The 22,656-nt window shown below is 42.2% G+C and overlaps 1 protein-coding gene across 3 annotated transcripts in view; it reads right to left on the bottom strand.

Moving 5' to 3' along the window:
• The window catches only part of NSD1 (nuclear receptor binding SET domain protein 1), a 78,818-nt gene that overhangs the window by 18,642 nt on the left and 37,520 nt on the right, over window positions 1-22,656 (bottom strand). For all 3 annotated transcript variants that reach the window (XM_075209159.1, XM_075209158.1, XM_075209157.1), the window contains exons 9-19: window positions 22,307-22,364; window positions 20,670-20,776; window positions 14,166-14,309; window positions 13,557-13,680; window positions 12,631-12,831; window positions 11,904-12,083; window positions 10,864-11,020; window positions 10,561-10,766; window positions 10,344-10,456; window positions 1,501-1,770; window positions 1,068-1,184 (exon numbers count right to left, since the gene is read on the bottom strand). In XM_075209159.1, coding sequence (XP_075065260.1) covers window positions 1,068-1,184; window positions 1,501-1,770; window positions 10,344-10,456; window positions 10,561-10,766; window positions 10,864-11,020; window positions 11,904-12,083; window positions 12,631-12,831; window positions 13,557-13,680; window positions 14,166-14,309; window positions 20,670-20,776; window positions 22,307-22,364 — 1,677 coding nt within the window. The remainder of the gene's footprint in view (window positions 1-1,067; window positions 1,185-1,500; window positions 1,771-10,343; window positions 10,457-10,560; window positions 10,767-10,863; window positions 11,021-11,903; window positions 12,084-12,630; window positions 12,832-13,556; window positions 13,681-14,165; window positions 14,310-20,669; window positions 20,777-22,306; window positions 22,365-22,656) is intronic.

The raw sequence follows: 22,656 nt of genomic DNA, 5'->3' as shown, positions 1-22,656 counted from the left end.
CCAATGTTTCTCCATACTGTTTTTTATTATATGTTGTGATACACAAAACATATTTTAGCACTGAAAATTTTATGAAAGTTTTAGGTGTATAGATTTGCAAGCGTGTTATACATCTATCCATGGTGCATTGCCCTGAACTGTGGTCCCAGCTTGTTTAGATTTATTGCACTTTTTGTGAGTGTAGATGTGTACTGCAATATGATTATATAAATTTAAGTGTGCTGCATGTATAATGCACAAAACTGTCACACTGCAAAAAGGCTGTGAAACAATTAAGTCAAGATAAATATAAACAGATAATAGCAGTTAAAAGTGCTCAGTAGTCAGGTTTTTCTTTTTTTCATACAAAGCAATCCATTAACAGTGTTTAATATAATTGAGTATAAGCCCATTTTAAACCGCAAAACACCTTATTGTACTAGTACACATTCTTTAAGAGTAACCACCATATGTGAAACAAAGATGTGTCAAAGGCAAAAATTAGCCTCAAAACTAATTGGGGAATGTTATAATTTGACATTCAATGAGCTTTGTATAACATTTTTTTTTTTTTTACAAAATGACCAAATCTGCCTAAAGTTTGTGAACAGTATACTACAATTAACTAGAATAACTCCGGATAGGACATTTGCCTAAAATTAACAGTTGCATAAATAAAAACCCAAAATCAGTTTCAGAATACTGTAAATTATCCCACATGCAGCCAGTGACTTCATAACTCTATAAAAACAAAATGTAACCAAAAAGGTCACTCTCAGCCAGTGAGGGGGACATTAACAAATATGCACCAACTGATGTAAGGAGCTCTAGCATTTAAGAATGAAAAATAAGTCTTCAATGACTAGAGAATATCTCGCGGTGATGGGCAACATAAAAGAGCTGCAGGGCCCAGGAGGTGCAATCAGAAGCCCCTCCTGTGCCAAGTATGGATTTACACTATATTCATCCATGTATGTGATTGCAACTAGGATTTTAGAAGCGTTAATTTCAAAATAAGCCATGTTCAAAATAAGCCACTGGGAACACACCAGGAGAATGCATCAGTCCCACTAGCCTCAAGCTCTTACCTTGTCTAGAGTCAGCATGTAGAAGTTTGAGATATCATGTTCCTGAGCATAGCGGATGCGAGCCCGGCACTCTTCTTCATCAATCATTTCACCCACATACTCATTAACAAATTCACCCTACAAGGAATACAGAGAAACGTGAAAAGGATAAAAGCAGGTGTGTGCATCCATGCATGTGCCACCAAAATATCATAAAGCTTCAGTGCCAGAATAAAATCTCTATACACAAATCAGAAACAAATATTGCGTTAAACAATGGAGACATAAAATTAAAACATTGTAGGCTGAGGGAAGATTTGAAGCAAATAAGGCCTTTCAATGACTATAGATAGTATAACTAATTAATACGACAACAATGTTATGTTGTTCACACGAATCATATAAAACCAAAGACAGTTTTTATTTGCGTTACTGCTCTCATTTCTAAGCTCACCTTCTTAACATCACTCTTGCAGCGCAGTCCCCAGCCACGGCTTAGAGTTCGGAAAATCTCGACATCTGGGTATTGACGTTTAGAGAAGGCCTGATTCAGGCATCCCTCTCCAGCTGGACACACAGAAGGATGGCATTCATAAAGCAGCATGCGGTTAATGCATTCAGAGTCCTGACCACAAGGGTTCTCATCTGCGGCCTTGCAGTTGCACCGAGGTATTTCTGATAGATCAGCTGTGAAGATCTGAACCTTACCAACTGGTTTATTCACCTGCCAAAAAAAGAAACAAAACTGGTTTTATACAGGCCAAAGATCCATGACTATCCACCTGTGATTCAGCATATGGAAATTTTTAGACAATTAAAAACAGAAAACGCAAAATTTTGCCATTACAGATACCAATGATTTCCGTAATACATGTTGTTCATTAGTAAAGCATTTTGTTTTATAATTTAAAAACGAATGCCATTTATATAAAAAAGTACAGAAAGCATGGGGTGTGGTGTATTTGTTCAACTAGTGCTTCCATACAATAAGGTGCAAAAAGGGCATTGGGTGACTAGAACTTTATGCCCTCCTCTAATATGTAAGAGTTCCTTTACATCACCAGGTAGGGGAGTTACTACAGAGGTGTGTGTGTGTGTCTGTTGGTGGGCTATGTGGTGCTTTGGGCAAAGAATGTGTTACTACAGAGGTAATGGATGCCAAACATGGGTCATGATTCGCTCCTTTTGTGATGTGACCCCAACCCCTTTGTGGCAGTACACATGCTCCTGCCTCTATGGTGACTTTTCAGCAATCGCAAAACTGTAAAGCTGTTCCTGTAGTAAATTCCTATTCTTTTAGGGGTTTAAGAAAGTTATGTTTTATTGTGGCACCTTCAAATGCCTATACTTCATGGGATAATGTCTACACCAGATCTTAAGTCAACAGGCAGGGAACAAACTGTATATTTTATCCTTCTGAGTTTTTTAAATAAGCAGAATTATTAATTTACTTTTAAATCCATTTCGCTAAGGCCAATGGGGTGACAGACATTACTTGGCATTAAGCTTCACAAACAGAAGGCAAGGCAGCATAAGAGTACAACTGCTCCTCCTATGTGATCTTAACCCCTCCCACTGCCAGGTAAAGTCAGATGAAACTCTTTCAGTAGTTAAGATAGATCTAGTGGCCTGCAGGAGGTGACTGCAATGACATTAACACCAGTTCTCGGTTCCATGTTTGACCTTCTGGTGAAACATTTCTAAAATCCTCTGTTTAATATTTTTTTTTTTTAAAAGGCAAAAGGAATGTGCTCTAAATGGGTGACAATTGGATAAAAAAATACCTATACATAGAGTTGGAGAAACAATATCTTTACCTGCTGTAAAGTAACACTTTAGGATGAAAAAATATAGAAATATAGTTAGCATAGGAGGAGTTCTATTCATGAATTGCCCAGCCTCCTCCTGGTGCCTCCCCTATATGACCAATATGTAAAAGAATTATTGCAACAGACCTGGAGAGCATTCAAACAGGGTTCCCTTCACTGTAAAGCAATCTCCATACTTCTACCCATAATTTGTAAGGCAAGGTTTAATGCTATACATTACGCCACAGATGTAAAGCATAAAGTAGTTTAGGAGCCGTTATAAAAAAGAGGATTTATGTGCTTACGTTAAATCCGTTTCTCTGATTCCGTCTGGGGGACACTGCTTACCATGGGTTGTGGAGGGAAGCTTGGGAGTTGGCACCTAACTAGTTAAACTTTAGTACTGCTGACAGACCCCTCCCCTCTACAATCCCCCTGCCTCTTCCTGTTCAGTTAGTTTTAAAAAGCCCAAGGATAAAAAGGGCAGTCAAACAAGAGCACACAGAAGAAAAACAGAAGGGAGGGATCGCAGTGTCCCCCAGACGGAATCAGAGAAACGGATTTAACGTAAGTACATAAATCCTCTTTTCTCTTTCATCCGGTCTGGGGAACACTGCTTACCATGGGGACGTTCTAAAGCAGCCCCCTAAGGGTGGGACTACTCTGAAAATCCCGCTCGTAAAGCACAAGAGCGAAATCTGCATCAGCTGATGCAAAAACATTAAACTGATAAAATTTTGTAAAGGTGTGGACAGAGGACCAGGTGGCTGCCCTGCAAAGCTGGTCTGCAGAAGCTCCATTCCTTGCTGCCCACGAAGCCCCTACCGATCTGGTGGAATGGGCTGTAAGTCACTCCGGCACAGGATGTGTTAGCCTTTATATATGCTTGTCTGATGGTAGACGTAATCCATCTTGCGATGGATTGTTTTGAGGCTGGCCAGCCTCTCTTATTAGCGTCATAAAGGACAAACAGAGTCAGTACGTCTAATCTGGGAAGTTCTTTTGACATAAATGCGGAGAGCCCTAACAAAATCTAACTTATCCATAGATTGTCTATCTGAATGAGAAGAAGATGAGAAAACCGGAACTACAATTTCCTGGTTAAGATGGAAAGCTGACACTACTTTAGGGACAAAAGAAGACGCTCTGTCCTCGTGGAAAACCAAATAAGGTTCTCGACAGGACAAGGCTCCTAATTCAGAAACCCAACGAGCTGATGCTATAGCCAAAAGAAGAGGACCTTCCAGGTCAACCATTTTAAATCTGCCTTGCTCAAAGGCTCAAATGGAGGCCCCTTGAGTATATCCAGTACCATGTTGAGATCCCATGGAGCTGTAGGAGGTACATAAGGAGGCTGTATGTGCAAGACTCCCTGGAGAAAAGTTCTAATATCTGGCAAATCAGCTAATTTCATATGAAAAAATACTGAAAGTGCCGATACCTGTACCTTTAGGGAACCTAATCTGAGACCTGCTTCCAGCCCCTCCTGAAGAAAAGCTAACAAGCGAGGAATACGAAAAGTGGACGAATTGCATGTCCTGTTTTCGCACCACCTAATGTAGGCCTTCCAAATCCTATGATAGATGCGAGATGAAACAGGTTTCCTAGCTAACATCATAGTGTTAACTACACTGGAAGAAAACCCTCTAGACCTCCAGAGGCTGGCTTCAACAGCCATGCCGTTAAACTGAGCCGAGGTAAATTCTGGTGCTGGAATGGACCCTGCAGAAGAAGGTCGTCTCGATACGGAAGGTGGACCCCTGGTCCTTCCGCCATAGACAATATGTCTGCGTACCACACTCGGCGCGGCCAAGAGGGAGCTACTAGTATTACTGGCAGACCGCCCTGCTTTACTCGTTTGAGGATGCGAGGAAGCATGGGAATTGGAGGAAACAGGTATCCCATCCTGAACTCCCATGACATCCACTGCGACCGCTAGGGGATCTCTTGCCCTTGCGCAAAACCTTGGAACTTTCCTATTGTGCCTGGAGGCCATGAGATCTATGTCCGGAAGACCCCACTTCTGAACCAGAGACTGGAAGACCTCCGGGTGGAGTGACCACTCCCCCCGGCGTCATCTAGATTCGACTTAAGATAGTCCGCCTCCCAGTTTTCTATTCCTGGGATGAAAACTGCAGATATTGCTTGAACATATAGCTCTGCCCAAACCAATATTTGAGCTGCAATATCCATGGCAGCTGCACTCCTGGTTCCTCCCTGCCTGTTGACATATGCCACGGCTGTGGCATTGTCGGACTGAAATCTGACCGGGTGGCCCAGAAGAAAGGACTGTGCTCCCCTGAGGGCCAAGAGAATTAATTCTAATACATTTATTGATAGGGCTGATTCCTGAACCGACCAACGTTCTTGGAGTCGGAGGTGCAGGATTAACGCCCCCCAACCTTTCAGGCTGGCGTCCGTCGTAGCTATGATCCACGACCATGGAGCGAAGGACCTGCCCACTTTCAGGTGATCCTGAAACAGCCACCACTGAAGAGATTCTCTCGCCCTCGGTGATAGGGAGATCTTCTGAAGTTCCAGGTGTAGGTGTGATCCTGACCACTTCGACAATAGATCCCACTGGAAACATCGAGAATGGGCTCGACCGAAGGGAATGGTCTGGATGGAGGCCACCATCTTTCCGAGTAGCCTCATGCATAAATGCATTGAGGGGCTTGGGGAAGCAAAACCTGAGTAGTTACAGTCTGAATAGAGCTGATCTTCTCTACTGGGAGAAACACTCTTTGTTTGCTGGTGTCCATGATGAGTCCCAGGAAAACCATGCGCTGACACGGAACCATCTGGGATTTCTTTGAATTTATCAGCCAACCGTGGCCCTCGAGAACCGCCCGGGTGAGGGATAAGTGATGAAGTAGGCAATTCTCTGAGGAAGCCTTGATGAGTAAGTCATCCAAATAAGGCACGACCTGAACACCCTGCAGATGAAGACATGCTGCCATTATTGACATAATCTTCGTGAAGACCCTTGGCGCAGTTGAGAGGCCGAAGGGGAGGGCCCGAAACTGGTAGTGGAATGATCCCACCGAGAATCTAAGGGACTGATGGTGGGTCCAAATGGGAACGTGGAGGTATGCGTCCTTTATATCTATGGACGCCATATACTGGTCCTTCTCTAGGCCGTTTATCACTGACCTCAGAGATTCCATGCGAAATCTATCCACCCATAAGTGAACATTGAGGCCCTTTAAGTTTAGGATGGGACGAAAGGAGCCGTCCGGCTTCTTGACTAGGAATAGGTTGGAATAGAAACCCCGACCTTTCTGGCAATCTGGAACTCTGCAGATGACCTTTTGAAGCAGAAGAGAAGCGACACAATCCTGTATAGCCTGTCTTCTTAATGGATCCCGGGGTAGCAGGGTCTGGAAGTAACGCTGTGGAGCCGGACCCAACAGGTATATCCTGTACCCTTCTGAAATATTTCCTCGGATCCAAGGATCTTGGGAAGACGCTGCCCACTGTTCCCAAAACAGAGACAGACGTCCCCCCACTGGAGCCCCCTGTGGTACAGAGTGGTCGTCAGGACGCAGGCTTCTCCTGGGTCTTGGCGCTTAGATGCAAACGAGGATCTCCCCCTAGTGGAGGAGCCTCGAGAATTAGATTGTCTGCCTCTAAAAAGACTGTCCCCTATGAGAGGAGGTCCCTCGAAAGGGCTGACGGAAAGAGCTGCCCCGTGGGTTGCGGCTCCTGTAAGAATATACTGGCAAGGAAGTGCTTTTGCCCCCCGTTGCCTGTGAAATAAGGGTATCTAATTCCGGGCCAAACAAACCTGCTGCAGAAAACGGAATAGTTTCAGCAGACCTTTTTGATTTCGCATCACCTTCCCAGGATTTCAGCCATAGCGTCCTTCTTGCTGAAATAGAGGCCGCCTGAATGGAAGAGGAAACCGCCGCTGAGTTCTGGGCTGCCTCATAAAGGTACCCCGAAGCCTCCTTTAAATGCAGGGCTAGGGGAAGAAGTTCGGAGTCCTGTAAGGCCTCTGCCAGCTGGTCTGCCCATGTTTCCATGGCTCTAGCCACCCAAGCTGAGGCAAATGTAGGTCTGAAAGAAGAACCCGCAGTCGCAAAAATGGATTTAAGCTGGGATTCAACCTTCCGGAAGGGACGCTGAACCAGGAGCTGGAAGTAAGGTATGCTTTGCCAAGCGGGCAATAGGGATATCTACTTTTGGAATAGTCTCCCAGCGAATCACCTCTTCCTCCTGTAATGGATACAGGGAGGAGAACCTCCTAGGAATAGAAAACCTTCTTTCAGGCTGCTTCCATGCCCCTTCAGCAATAACCCTAAGCTCAGCAGAAGGGGGAAAATGGCTGGCCTTTCTCTTAACCTCCTTAAAGAGACTTCTGTCTCTGGGGGTAAGATCCTCCGGTTCTGGGAGGTCCAACGCCTGTCTAACCGCTAAAACCAAATCATTAACAAATTGGCTTTTGGGATTGTCTTCCTGTTCCAATAGGTGTAATTGGTCAGGATCCGAATAACCTTCCCCCTCTTCCTCAGAGCATTCTTCAGAGTCTGATAGGACCATAAGGGGATTTACTGATCTAGGTCTCTTTCTTTTAGCAGGCGGGGTATTAGAGGAATAAAGCAACTGGTTAAGCTTGTTCACACCCTTTAAAAAAGCTGTAGACCATGCCGGTTCTGTAAGAACAGGGGCTGGGTCAGGCTGTAAAGAGGAAGGTCCCGGCAAACCCGATCCACTCGAACCTGAGGAAGCTGGGAGGTCTGACTGTGGGTTAGCATTATTAGCCACCGAAGTTGCTACAGTAGTTAGCAACTGATTTGACTGAAAAACCATCTGAGCGAAGGAGGAAACCGACTGTGTCAGGGAGGTCACCCAGGCCGGTTCCTCCGTCGGTGGGGCTGAAACCTGCTGGGTTTGCGCAGTGGAAACCCCTGCTTCGCATGCAGAGCGCCAAAGTGTCCTTTTGCCCACAGGGTAATTTTACATGACATTTTGAACATGTGAAATATTTTGCCATAGGGCCCTTTCCCTTATCTGACATATTAATAAAGGAAAGCACACCAAACACACAGACTAAATAGTTAATTAGCTGTAGTGGAGAGATGGAGAGAGAGAGAGTAATGCAGGGAGAGAACAGAGTGAATAAGAAGTAATCAACTAATCTTGTTAATAAAAGTTGTAAAATTTTTAAACACATACATACATACATACATACACACATATATATATATATATATATATATATATATATATATATATATATATATATATATATATATATATATATATATATATATATATATATATATATATATATATATATATAGGCAAGTAGGGAGACTATAATGTAAACCCTTACTAGCCCAGTTTGTGCACAGCCATACAGATAATGTGTTTAAATAAATCAGATACTTAGCCCATAGGCCACAAAGGGGAGAAGTCCAATAGCAGTATCCTGTGCCTGCTCCCTCAGCTCTGTTCACTCTTCCCGGGCTTCTCTTGGCGCCAGAAGGCTGGGATAGACCATCTCCCATCTCTCTCTGGAAGGAGGGGGGAACTCTATGATGGTACACAGTGCTGGAGATTGCTGCTCTCCGTGATCTTGGTGTTTTCCCCCAGGCTGGACATACATAAACTCTGTGCCAGAGTCACTGCCACCCTGGAAAACTCCTAAACTCAAAGGAGCAACTGTCTGACTCAGTGAAGAGATTGTGACCTGATCATGCTGTTCTATGGGATACTAATACAGATAAGCGCAAAAGTTTTTATCTCTGCTGTGCATCCAGTTTTGTGATCTCTTCCTGATCAGCTGTGAGATTTCTACACAGACAAGTTGGAAAATCTTGATTTCTGGTACGCATATATCTGCACAAGGGTGTCCTGGTTTATGTGGGTGTTACCTATAGAACATGGAAATATTCTAAGTCCTGTTACTATAAGCTAATAAACTGCCACTATATATCTGGCACCATTATACCCTCACTATTGGGTGCAATTTGTGGTGTCCTTTACATTGGTTTCCTCTGCACTGGTGTTTGGTCCTATGGTGGATTCCTGTGTGATTCAAATATCATATCAATATACTACACTATTGTGCGCCTCCTCCTCCATTTCTTTTTTATAGGTTTTTTCCATGCTACACCGCTTGGCAAAGAGGATTGGCAGCCACCTGCACATGGGAAGTGTGTATTAAGAAGAAAATATAGACTTTTCTTGGACTATTGGTGTTTTGCTACAAGCGCCATTGTTTGTATTCTTGTTGTTTGAATATATATATATATATATACTTAGCCCATAGGCCACAAAGGGGAGAAGTCCAACAGCAGTATCTCCCTCAGCTCTGTTCACTCTTCCCGGGCTTCTCTTGGCGCCAGAAGGCTGGGATAGACCATCTCTCTCTGGAAGGAGGGGGGAACTCTATGATTTAGCTCCACCCCCTTCAGTAATCTTCCTTGTGATGGTGGCAGAGTAGTGGAGACCTCTAAGACTGAGGTCTCCGCAGCGAAGATACCTTGATGCCCCCTCCTATGTATGAGGAGGGATTTTGGTATAGCCCCCTTCCTCCTCTCTCCGTAGAGCCGACTGATGAAAATCCAAGATGGCCGCCGGACATCTTAAGTATCCGATAACCGGCGCTCTATGCCTGTAATGTCAGCGCCGGTTATCGGGGAGGCTGGAGGAGTGACAGCGGTCCGCGAGACCGCTTGTCACTCCTAAATCAGGCACCCTTTCTTCCTTCTCCTGTCCCTGTCAGTGAGAGCCGCTGGCTCTCATCTGACAGGGGAATGCCTGCGTTGCACAGCTGTGAGTGTGTTCTCTATAGTAGAACACACTCCAGCGCTGCCACATGAAATAAAAAATGAAAATCAATAAAAGAAATAAAAGTTTTAAAAATTTACACTAAGTACTACAAAAAAGCTGCCCAACTCCTGGGCACCTAAAAAAAACTGAACAGGAAGAGGCAGGGGGATTGTAGAGGGGAGGCGTCTGTCAGCAGTACTAAAGTTTAACTAGTTAGGTGCCAACTCCCAAGCTCCCCTCCACAACCCATGGTAAGCAGTGTCCCCCAGACCGGATGAAAGAGAAAGGTTCTTACTATGCAATACTAAGTGTAAGCAGCCATCACAGGTAACAAAGTAGTACATGATGATGAAGGCATTAAGCACAGCTATATTCCACCTCTGCTAACCACTGTGTGGAGGAGCTCTGTCACTCTGCTAACCTCCACTTCTCATGCACATGGAGGACATATATGTGGAAGGCACTGGTCGCTACTGCAATAGTGACATAATGAGGGCATTTTTTTATTTATCAGAAATTATTAGCAGATTCATATTAGGTGAAGATGTCCATCTAGATAGAAGGTCTCAATTTACTGTATGATACTCAAACTAAATGCCTGAAGACTTCAAAAAGCAGGCACTTTGATAAAGAAACATGGGGTTCCCCAAGAATGTTTGTTGGAATGAGGGGGGATATACTATTTTTACTGTGGAAGAGATGTACTCACTTTAATGTGCTTATAGGGTGGAGGCTTTTTGTCATTCTTCTTTTCCTCTTGCAGCTGCCTTATTTCTTTCTGTGCCTTCAGTTCTTCAAACCTGTCAGCAGCTTCCATAAGCCCTAAAGGAAAGCAAAAGAAGTTTGAAAAAAACAAACCAAAAAAACTAAAAAATAAGCAGCAAACTTCTTTGGGTATGCAGTAAAATGTTCATTCTTTGTATCACCTTTCTTATAAGTGGCATCCACACCCTTGCTCATTTTATCTTTGTTGAGGGCATCTCCTTCCATGTATGGAAACACCCTGGCCTGGTGAGTCCATAAATAGTCCTTTGAACCGAAAAACAAAACTGGAAACTCTCCAATGTCATGTTTCATCTTTTGGATGTTTGCAGGAATGCTCTTCGGATGACAAACCTCAGCAGGCCACCACCTAGGAAAAGACATCAATTTGTTTTCCTAGGCAATAATAGGAATATGGAGAGGTTACGTTTTTTTGGTTTGCTCACGAGTCAAAACATTTATGTTACCTGTATCTCCCAACCTTCACCCACACCACTTCCTTGTAATGAGGCTTTTTGCCAGCTTTACAGTCATTGCAGAACCAGCTACCTTCTGGCATGTCGATGTTCAGACATTCACGATGGAAAGCAGCTGGGCAGGATTCACAACAAAGAAGGCTGCCACCTGACATGGAGACATGTGATTCATCACAAGCATTACCATACTCCCCATTCAAAGCATACCCTCCCACACCTCAGTTATAAATCATTGCTTTAATATACCCGACTCATCATGATCTCAATAGCACATCATGTTATTCTGTAAATAAAATGATTGTTGCGACCCCCCCCCCACCACCACCAAAAAAAAACAAAAATAGTTTTGTTCTGTTACTTATGTGACATCCTACTTCCTAGTATGCATTTCAGTTTTTTTTTAATCAACCGTTTACTTAAAGCCATTTATCAGTGTTTAAAAAAAAATAATTAACCACATTCTAAAGAGCACACTCATGCTTAAAAAATACCAAACAACCACCATATGTACGGTGGCTAAGTGGTTAGCACCTCTGCCTCACAGCGCTGGGGTCATGAGTTCAATTCCCAACCATGGCCTTATCTGTGAGGAGTTTGTATGTTCTCCCCGTGTTTGCGTGGGTTTCCTCCGGGTGCTCCGGTTTCCTCCCACGCTCCAAAAACATACTAGTAGGTTAATTGGCTGCTATTAAAAAAATTTACCCTAGTCTCTCTCTCTCTCTATGTCTGTCTGTCTGTGTGTATGTGTGTATGTTAGGGAATTTAGACTGTAAGCTCCAATGGGGCAGGGACTGATGTGAATGAGTTCTCTGTACAGTGCTGCGGAATCAGTGGCGCTATATAAATAAATGGTGGATGATGATGTAGCTATTCTATAGGTTATTTCTATAATTACAGAAATAAACTACTATGAGCTAGTGTACAACGGGTGCTTTATCTAGTCAACAGTCATTGTAATTAGTGCATAGAATTTTTTTTTATCCTTAATAGAGGAAACAACTGTAAAAGGAGAATACACATGATACACTTACCTTCAGAGCACACAAAACACCAGCTGACATTGATATGCTCATGGTTCTTACAACCTCTGCGAGGAGTAAAGTGGTTGGGGCAAATAATGCTATTAGATGCCAGGGTAACCGTCCCTGCTGCCAGACAGAAATCATTGGCATGATAGGCAACTGGGCATCGCACACATCTCATCAGGCGACCTGCCACAATGTATAAAAAGATTCACAAGACTTTAACCTCTTAGATCAGTGACCAAATTACTGGTGTAATTATACCCCAATTTGTTTCATCGCTATATTAATTAAAAAGTCCAAACTAGAGATCTGCACAATGCACAATGAGTGCAGTGATGAAAAGATTAGAGGATCCTTACCATTAGGGTTACAGTTCAGCTCAGCAAGTGAATACAACAGGATGAAAAAAGTGATGAGGTCTCAACACAAACAACTGCAGATTTGAATAAAAATTTGCAGAACCAACTATATCACACACTGGGGGAATTCAATTGGCTGCGTTACCTGCGCACTATTACTGTTATTACGGTAATAGTGAGCGTAAATAAAGTTATTATGGTAGTTTTAACGCCAGCTTCTTGCTCGCAGCTCCCTAAGCTGTGAGCACAAAGCCAGGATAAGATCACCGTAATAACGGTAATACGTTTAATGCAGCAGTAATTCGGGGGAATTGAATTCCCCCACTGACCTCTTTGAAAGATCTCAGAAAGAAGAAAACTCAGGCCTAACCCACCTTTTGATGCAGATGGATGGCTGGGGTTGTTGGCATGGCAAGTGCTGCAGACGTGCAGAGAACAGCGGAAACCTTTATTGAGCTGTAAGGTGGGGGGACAATTAAAAGCACAGTTCTCATGATAATACTTTCCACACAGAGAGAGCGAGCAGCGTTTCACCCCTTCATCAGAGGTCTTGCATACAAAGCAGGTATGGACACCTAAAAATGAAGAAAGTGATCAAAGTATATTAAACATGTACAATATTTAAAAACACAAAGTATTTGGGAATTACGCCCATTGAGAAAAAAACCCTCAACCCTAACCCTATTTATCCCAGAGCTGACTGACACGTAATAGACCAAAAGAGAACTATCACTATCACATTGTTTGGAGGTAGATGCATCATTCCATTTATGCACTAATCTAACTTTTTTTTAATGAATTGAAACATAACTGAACCTAGTAATAATTGTAAACTGTCTAAAATAATGTAGCACATACATTGATCAGGGGTTGTTATAGCATAAATAAGAAACAGAGCCAAAAAAAACAAAAAACCCAAACAGACTTACATACAGATAACGGTTTTTTGTCATTAAATGTCATTGCCTCTTAAACAACAAAGTCAAAATACCTCACACTCTGCAGCAGAATAATAGGCTTGTAACATGGTATTAACATACCCCTGCTGTCCTCAGCACTGTGACCACCGTCAACAGCACAACTCCTCCTCTTTCTAACTATTAAATGTTCTAATGACTCCAATACCCCCATGCATGGCTATACTTTTTACCTTATAGTAAACCATTTTATCAAACCTATTATGCGGGCAAAGAGTGAGGCATTATCTGTTTTTACTTCTTGGGTGGGAAAACATTTTAAAATCCATTTTGCAACTTCTAGTGCTAATATAAAGCTAGATTGGCATTATGTAGACACTCACCTGAAGAACACTCACTACAGATGAACTTTCCCTGAGGCATGTCATTCATACCAAGGCACTGTAAATGAAATGCTCCACAGCACTGGGCCTCACACAATAGCAGCTCCCCTGGCTTCTCACACACCTGCATAAGAAGAGATCAGGCACTCTCCAAGTGTACTGCGGGAAATATGGCAGACTAACAGGATACTCTACTGCTTATAAAATATATTAATATCTGAGCTCTGCAGTGTCCATTGCCACAATCACAATAGAAGATTAAACTCCGACCCTTAGTTAAATTATACAAAGCACGATTTATACAAAGAAAAAAACAAACCAAAAAAAACATCTTTCTTGTAACAAAGTATTAAAATACACCAAACCTGTACAGGTCATGAATATATCACATTTATGCAGCAACTTAATACAAGAATATGTAGTTTCACACCTGAAATATTATAGCAAACTGGAATAAATATATTAATAAACATTCAATTTATGAGCCCTATGTTGGGGGAAAAAAAAAAAAACAAGCAAACAAATAAAAAGAAAACAAAAAACAAGTAAAACACTGGTCATATACTTGCAGCAAGGAAGAAATAGTTTCATCCGATTATAATCTCATACCTGACACACATTCTCTTTTAGGGCAGCTCCACCTCCCCATCGCTCCGCTTGGATCTTCTTTGAGGAAGATCCTCCATGTTCATGTTCCATTCCTTCTTCAGCTGTGTCACTCGGACTGGCTGCACCACTCTCATGTAGTTCTCCCTGTAAAGAAATATAGGAACTTCTGTAAAAGTATGTAAACATACCCAAATGCCAATACAGCATAGTATAAGAACTTCACAGCCACTCATGTACAATTAAGGTCAGATTTAGATTTGCACATAAGTGCATTTGTGCAATGTATATATGTTCTTTGTTCAAAATTGATAAACTGCACATGAACACAACTTCTATATTTAGAGACACTTATCTTGCAAGTGGCCCCTTACAACTGGAGAGGAGGACCACAGGTGTTAACAAGCAAGTGCAATACAGTAAAGACAGTCACAATTTAAACATGCCCCTTTGAGTTACATGAATCATGAAATACTTAAGCTACAACATGTACACTTTCCACCTATATAAACTGGGAGCTAGCTTTGGAGTTGATTATTGTTGCATCCTTGCTCCAGACTCATCTATGTTACATTTAAGATTGCAAATACTTAGGATATGTACAGCCACAACTATGTCATTTACACAATCTGGAAAATTTTTACAGTTAAATATGACAGCGATTTGGAGTTTAAAAAAAAAAAAAAAAAAGATACTCATTCAGGGAGACAAACAAACTGCATACTTTTGATTAACTCACTTCCTCTAAACCATAGAAGACTTATGTAGCCTGGGCAAATCACCCAGAGCAAAGCATTGTGAAATGTTAGCTTGTATTCTAACATTCACTTGTGTTTCTGAAAAAGCAAGTGAAAAACTGCATTATTAATAAATACAAATTATATCTAGTAGCCATATATATATATATATATATATATATATATATATATATATATATATATATATATATATATATATATATATATATATATATAGATAGAACACTTGATTTCCAGAGTAGTGAACTTCGTTCTTCACAGTAAAGCTATTTCTCCAAGGCTCTAGGAGGACACAGAGTTTTGCTTATGTTTCAACCACAGGAGACCGATAACTGGAAGAGAAATTGCACACTCTCCCCATAACTCCCTACTTACCTGCAGTTTACCACTAGTCTAGAAAAGAAACAAGAGCCAAAAAAGGAGCAGAAGAAAGACAGCACATTGTTTGGCAGGTTGGTCTGTATTACCCTACAGTCTTTGAGAAAAGGATTTAATGTGGAGTTTTAAAATAAACAGATATATAGATATATATATCATATGTACTGTGTGCGGCTATATACAAGTAATATCTCTATCTCACATACACACAGGGCCACCGAGAGGGGGGGGGGGCGAGCGGGTACTAATTACCCGGGCATGTCAGGGAGCCCGGGCCCTCGCGCCGACAATTTTTTTTTTTATTTTTTTTTCCCCAAAACCAATTTTTTTAAATTTTTTTTTGGCCAGGGGGGGGGGGGGGGCTCGGTCGTTCGTGGGGGGAGCAGGGTAGTAAAAAAAAACCAAAACCATACTCACGTGATTGCGGCGCCGGCGTCCCTCCTCTATGCTGCTCTGTGCTCTATTGCTCCAGGCTGACAGAATGCCGGGTGTCACGCCCAGCATTCAGTCAGTCTGGAGCAATGGAACACAGAGCAGCAGAGAAGACAAGAAGGAAGAGAGAAGTAAAGGTAAGTGAAGGGAGGAAAATGGGGGTAGGAAAACGGGGGTTAAAAAACGGGGGGGGGGGGGGGGCAGCATGACACAAAGGGGTTAAAGAAAGGAGGGACAATAGCAGTATGACAGAGGGGATTAAAAAAAGAGGGGCAATAGCAGTATGACACAAAGGGGTTAAAGAAAGGAGGGACAATAGCAGTATGACACAGAGGGGTTAAAAAAAGAGGGACAAAAGCAGCATGGCACAGGGGGTTAAAGAAAAGGACAAGCAGCATGGCACAGGGGGTTAAAGAAAGGGGCAAAAGCAGCATGGAGGGCGCAGTGTGATCATAAGGGGGCATAGCGTGGTGATGTTAACGGGGCACAGTAATGTGTGTGTGATGGCACAGAGCTTTTGGCAATGTAGTGTGTGTGAGGTAGATGGTGGCTAATTAATGGCTGCTATTTTGTTTGCGGGGTAATGGGAATACTATTTTAATGTTGGGGCTGGAGGAAGGCCTAATTATTAATAATGGATGTTATTGATTTAACGCCGGGGCTGGCTGTAATTTTCTAAATGTAGCCATTTTTTTTCCAAATAGGTCCTCCAACATTCCATGATCCAGACAAGCTGCAACTAAAGAAATCTGCAGCCACATGTGGTAAAAGTGAGAAGAACAGGTAGGACAGAGCAGCATAGTGTGTGAAATGTTGTGATTCTAGTAGGGACAATGTCAATGTTTGGTGAGTCCAGTGGGCGCAGGCCAAGACTGAACTCTTTCTGTACACACTGCATTCTTCCTATACTACACAAGGGTGCTAGATGTCCTGAAAGTCAGGAATGCTTGGACAAATGTCACGCTCCGCGGAATTCAGGACCTATTACGGCGCCGGAATTTTTTTTTGCTTACTCAACTATAAGGGGGGGGGCCATGAATTTGTTGTACCGGGGCCCTGAATTCCTCTTGGCAGCCCTGCATACACACACATATACTCTTAAGAAAATTCACTTTTCTCCTTCTGTAGAAGTGGAAGCCAAGTGTTGGGATGTCCCAAAAACAGGGCAGTGGTTCCCAAACTGTGCACCTTGTTTTCATGCAAGACAAGGTATGGAGAACTGCGAGAAAGATACGCCAACTCAGAGACCAATCTGGTAGAAACATTGGCAAATCAAAAAGCCATCTTCTTCCATATAAGGGAACTGAAATAAGAAGTTCAAAGGAGTGCCATGAAAAACTGTTAGTACCAAATTAAGGTCTCGGGGTGAATTGAGGAGGAACATGGAAGCAGGGGGTTATAGGGAAGCGGAGAAGTCATTTTTCATCCAGGGTCCTGCCTCCTAGTGGCAAAACATAAAATGTGTCCCCGTACTGTGAAAGGAGAAAATGGAATTTTTGTACTTCCATTAAATCCTTTTCTCCGAATCAAAATGGGGGACACTGGAATAGAGGTATAGAGTGCTGTGATAGTGAGCTTGGGGACTTTAAATTTATCAGCAAAAAACTCAAGCTCTATCCCCTCTATAGGCTGCTTAGAAGGTAAGTTTTTAGCAATAAGGCCCCAAAGGAGTACAGAACAAGGAGAGAAGCAAAATAAAAACCTTTTCCAACTCTAACAAGAAAAAAGAACAAAAATAACAACAGAACGTAAAAGGGAGGGAGGGCACCCCATTAATTCCAAGAAAAGGATTTAATGTAAATACAAAACTCCAATTTTCATCCTCTGGGGAGCACCGAACATCCCAAAGCAATCCCTAAGGGAGTGTTTTTCGCTCAGATGTAGTGTCGGGCACTTTGCATCCAGAGATGATAGGTTTGTATGTAGAGGTGAGAAACCTGAACAATTTTGGTATTGTATGCATCATAGACCAGGCAGCCACCCTGCACAGCTGCTCAGAAGAAGCCCTGTGCTATGGCGCCTCGGAGGCTCCCATAGATCTAGCAAGATGTGCCCTCACATTCTCAGAGATTCATTGACCTGCCCCACTGTAAATCTGGCAGATAACCAATGTAATCCAACAGGCAATGGTCTGCTTAGAGGCCAGCCAGACTCTCTTTTGGATGTCAGAGAACCAGGAGGTTGCATGTCCGGCACACATCCTTTGTCCTGTTAACATAAGTCCTAAAGACCCTTACTACATCCAAAGGGTGAAAGGAGCCCTATTAAACTTGGGATCTACCAAATGCGAGGCCAGAATTCTCAAATGTCTTAGTTCAAGTGGAACCTGGAGATGAGCTTAGATAGGAAAGAAGGCCTAGTCTGAGAAACTGAGACTTAAAGTACAGGACTCCTAGCTCTGAATCTTGCCTAGCTGTAGAGACCGCTAGAAGAAAGGTAGATTTCCAGGTAAAGAACTTAAAATCCACTGAATCCAATGGCTCAAAAGGAAGATGCTGCAAAGCACCGAGCACAGGTTTAAATCCCAGGAGCCACCAGAGGGGTGTATGGAGGCGTTGTATGAAGGTCTGCACCTCTAGCAAAAGCACTAGTTTTCTTTGGAAGCAAACTGATAAAGCAGAAATCTGAAACTGCAGCAAGCTAAGGCTCCAGTCTCCATCCAGACCATCCTGCAGAAAATGGAGCAACTACACCAGCCACTCGCACCAGGAAATGTAGGTCTTTAAGACCCTATGATTATACAAGTTCCTGGCCGAAACCGGTTTACAGCAGTCAACATGATCTAAACCACACTATCGGTAAACCCCTTTGCTTTAAGAATCATAGTCTCAACAGTCATGCCATTAAAGCCAGTTGAGGTAAACTCTGGTGAAAGGAGGGAACTTGGTTTAGCAGATCTGGCCTTAGAGTGAGCGCCCATGGAGGAGCCTCTGCCACAGCGAGTCCTGTGTACTAAGATATCCTCGGCCAGCCCCAGAGCCACCATTTTTAGGAAGAAAAGGACTAATCTCCTACTCCAAAAGACTCAACAGACTGGTTCTGCCATCTCAGTGAGGGCCACCACTGCTGAATATGGACGCTGGTCCTTCACAATGCAATCTGCACATAGTACGTCCTGTGCACACTGCAATTTAGCATAGCATATGGAATAAAGAAAAACCTTTGCCGCCATTCCTCCTCCAGGTTGAACTCTGGAAGCGTTCCTCTTTCCATAGAGAGAGAGAGGTAAAATGGAAAAACAGAGAGAAAATTTTGCAGTGTACAGACAAAGGATAATGTGGATCTGCATTGTAGACACTTGCCAGCTAGATAGGGACAGGGAGAGGAAAAAAAACCAAAAAAAAAAACCATCCTATCTAGCAAGGTTTGCCATTCCCACTCTAGAACCTCCCTGCAGGAATAGGGTTTGAAGGGAAGGAGACAGGAATTGCTGCTGCTCCCACACTGACTCTGTGTGCCTGCCAGCTTTGGCAGGCTTACTGTAGTGGGAAGTCCACTAAGAAAGAGGTGCTATGGATGGAAGGCACCTCTCCCCAGGGGCCCAGCAAACCTGGAGGCTGCCATTATATAGGACAGTACACTGTGCACTCATGGTCTAGTGCGGGGCTGCCATTTATGTGAGCCACACATGCCCCCCCCCCCTTCCCCCTCTGTGTCTAGGGACCCTAAAACACACTTATCCTACACAGGCCCTGTCACCTTGGGCTGACCGCAACTAAGCACCAGCCCCACTGTCCAGGAGGAGAGTGGAGCCACTTACCTTGTTGCCGTAGCACCTGTGCGTGGTTCGCTGCCATATCCGGCGCCCGATGGCCGCCTGGCACAGGGATCCTTGTCACTACCTGTTGCGGCAGTAGCCGTGGCCAAGGTGATCCCATGACGGAAGTGGGCAGACAGTTGGAGGAGACACCGATCAAGTTACTTCCACAACTGCTTAGTACACCCACCGCGGATGAGCAGGTACATGCATCCGCAAACAAAAAGCAATTTTGCACAATAAAATGAAACAAAGTTGAGTAAATCCTTGGGGGGGGGGGGGGAAGCTGCCTGTAGCAGCCATAACAAACAGCCCTGCTCTGGTGGGCACAGCAAAAAAACAACAACTTAGCTTCTGAACAGCCAATAGGGGTATAGAGGGGGAGGAGCTTTAGATTTTTGCTGATAAATTTAAAGTGCCCTAGCTCCCCATCATCGCACTCCATACTCTAGTGTCTACAGTGGCCCCCATCAGATGACAGATATAGAGTTTTCCAAGATGTTAGACTGCCGAGTTATGGTTATCAGTAAGTGACCACAGCTCATCATCCAGGAGAAAATGCAGTGATATTTGTTATGGCTTGGTATGGATTTACTTGGATATTTAGACTACAAAACAGAAATGCATGTAGTCCAAAAAGTGGACAATCATTTCTTTATTTATTACACAAGATTATTCAGCTTCTTTATTTTATATGGTTTTTTTTAGTACAAAGGTGGAAGAGGTAACTGAAGATGTAGGATTAGAAAAGGAGTCCCCTTTCAAAAATTAAAAACATTAACCCACAATCACTAAACCAAAATGCTTCTTATTATAAATCACACATTTCCCATTTCAACATCTGAATTCCAGCATAGTGTTCTACTAAGACGATAAGCGATGGTATGACATGGAATTTAAGTGCACTTACATAAATCTCCTCCAAAACACCTTTACTTTCTGTGTATCATTTGTAAAAAAAATAAAATTAAAAAAATAAATAAATCACCAAATAATCACCTTTACTTTTTTTTTAGTATCTGTAATTCAAAGTATGTTAAACAGGGATCCAGTTATTAAATTAGATTTATGAATCAGTGAGAAAGGTCTAAACCAGGGATTCTCAATGTTCCTCCCCCAAGTATCCCCCCCAACAAGTTAATAAATGTAAAATGTGCATGATAAAAGCAACAATATTTTCACCTCTGAGTTTGGAGCTTCATGTGGAATTACATTATTTTCTTTCTTAAATTTACCAGCAAATCTTAACCGCTTCCGTCTCTTCCGATTTTCAGGCAGCCTATTAGATGCTGAAAAAAAGAGTAACCTTGATAAGTTCATCCACAGAATCATCAATAATTATCAGTTGCTAGCAGTGCTCTCTACATAGTACATTCTACAATGTCTCTATTCTTCAAACATTACGTTGTAAAATAATTCCAGAAAATGAATTACACACTAACTTTGTAGGCGCAGACCATGGGAGAACACTCATACAAATGTTCAGTGCCGTCAAGGTTTCGGCATAAGTAGGACAGACACGCTGAGCATTTTTTAAATGTTTTCATACAAATTATCACCTATGTTGTACACTAATAAGACAATGTAAAATAAAGGCAGAGGATCTCATTTACATAGTGCACTGAATGTACACAACAAACCGCTTTGATTTTGCACCAATGCACATTGATGGTCCACTCAGTGCACTTCAAAGTGAATACCCACACTCGACTCTTGAAACACCTTTGCAAGCTAAAAGTGCACCTGAAATCTGAAGCAGTAGTGTCCAAAAGTGTAACCATCACATTAATGTCTAACCTAGACGCACCCCTTTCATTACATGAATAATCTTAGTATTTATCTCAAAATATGGCTCAGTTTAGCCTCATATATGGCCTAAATTATTAACAGAGTGAGGAGACATTAGTATCGCCTTTACTACAGTAGCATTTTTTTATGTATGAAGAGTTTAACGTCGTTCTCTGCGCCCAATGTTTTAAACACATTGGGCACAACGCCCTTAGAAATGCACTTGTCTACCCAAGTGCAAGTTGAAAAAACACAGGATATAAAACATGTTTCTACCAGCTCAGATCTTTTATCTCATTTCAATAATCTTACTCCCAAAAACAAAATCTAATTTCTGTATTGCTCAACATAACTAAGTGCAAAAGTGAGCCTACTATGTACTTTGTTTGCAAGGGCTGTCCTTACTATGTCCAAATCCCCCTAACGGCCAATGCAATCTTCTGCAAATGCCATCTTGCTTTAAAGCTCATGCTCTTAGTTGGAAATCAAAGCATGCAACGCCAAAGAATTATGCATTTCATAAATGACTTCCAGTGAAAACAAAAACTCAACAGTACAAAACACAGGATTTGAGTTCCCTGAAGGGACAGGATATAGAAGTGGGAGGCATTTCAGACTTCCCAAAACTCCTGCCTGGTCTCTATAATTCATTGTCAGTCTCCCCATAGGATTTAAGACAAAAGAAAAAATAAATAAATAAACAAAACACACACTTGAAAAATGTTTAGCATTAAAGAATGGTATTAAATATGAAACATACACGAACATATGTGGGAACAGTAGGAGAAAAGGAGAAAGCAAAGGAATAAAACATGTAAGAGTCATGGGATAAAGTAGGGGATTGAAAAATGTATTCATGATAATGTGCTATTCATGAATTTGTTATTTATTATAGCAAACTACACAGTCAATATTAAGGTAGTGCCTAACAAAAATGTGTCAGCTTCATAACACTGCAGAGATAATCCTTGTTAACTTTTACATCACAGAAGAAATTGAAGGAAAATTTCTATATCCACATCAAGGCTTACCTGCTCGATACCGGATGCGTTTGAGGGAGGTTTTCTTGAGAGGAACAGACTTTAAAGGCTAAAGTAACAAAGCAATCAATCAGATTATAGCAACCAAATTAATCACTTAAAATGATATGCAACCCCAAATAGAGTAACTTCATTATAAACCAAACCTGCTTATCATAAAAACTTTCATGAAAGTGTTTTAGAAAGAGTTTTTCAAATAAAAAGAAAACATTATAGGAATAAGTTATATTTTTATATGGCTTTTGTAGTCCATCCTATTTAACAAGCTGGCTGTCATAGGTTTGTGTTAGGAGACAGAGTGGTAGCAGGAGAGTCCCATTGTGTCACACTAGACAACCAGC

The sequence above is a fragment of the Mixophyes fleayi genome, chromosome 4 (genome assembly GCF_038048845.1).
Source record: "Mixophyes fleayi isolate aMixFle1 chromosome 4, aMixFle1.hap1, whole genome shotgun sequence".
In the NCBI taxonomy this organism is placed as follows: domain Eukaryota; kingdom Metazoa; phylum Chordata; class Amphibia; order Anura; family Limnodynastidae; genus Mixophyes; species Mixophyes fleayi.
This window is presented reverse-complemented; position numbering and strand designations above follow the sequence as displayed.